This window comes from Pygoscelis adeliae, unplaced genomic scaffold, assembly GCF_000699105.1.
Source record: "Pygoscelis adeliae isolate BGI_AS28 unplaced genomic scaffold, ASM69910v1 Scaffold294, whole genome shotgun sequence".
Taxonomy (NCBI): domain Eukaryota; kingdom Metazoa; phylum Chordata; class Aves; order Sphenisciformes; family Spheniscidae; genus Pygoscelis; species Pygoscelis adeliae.
This window is the reverse complement of record NW_008824722.1, coordinates 1,660,648-1,661,052: the sequence shown is the minus strand read 5'-3', so window position 1 is coordinate 1,661,052 and position 405 is coordinate 1,660,648. Positions and strand designations below refer to the sequence as shown.

General features: G+C 69.9%; 1 protein-coding gene across 1 annotated transcript in view; it reads left to right on the top strand.

The window, feature by feature from the left end:
- HPS1 (Hermansky-Pudlak syndrome 1) overlaps positions 1-405 on the top strand; it is a 5,830-nt gene that overhangs the window by 1,143 nt on the left and 4,282 nt on the right. Inside the window, exons 2-3 of the mRNA XM_009323312.1 lie at positions 38-175; positions 242-384. Coding sequence (XP_009321587.1) covers positions 38-175; positions 242-384 — 281 coding nt within the window. The remainder of the gene's footprint in view (positions 1-37; positions 176-241; positions 385-405) is intronic.

The window sequence follows — 405 nt, the reverse complement described above, 5'->3', positions numbered from 1 at the left end:
TCGTGCGTGGGCGCTGACCTGGGGGTGTGTGCCCCAGGGCCCGGCGCTGGAGGACAGTCTCAACACCCTCTTCGCCCCCCTCATCATCTCCTGCGCGGCGCTGCTGGAGAAGCTCGCCGACACCTATACCTGCTTCGCCACCGAGCACGGACGGCACCTCCACGTCCTGCACATGGTAGGGCCGGCACCGGGGACCGGGGTGCCCTGGCCGGGCCCCACCTGACCCCGTTGCCCGTTGCAGTTCGGGGACTGCCTGTACATCGCGGTGAACGGCGACGGGACGGAGAGCGAGGACGACCTGCGCCGGACACTGTTCGTGCTGCGGCGCTTGGTGGAGGCTCACTGTGGCCTCGTCACGCTCGACTCCCACCTCGTCCGCAAGGAGTGAGTGGGCACGGCTGGCCG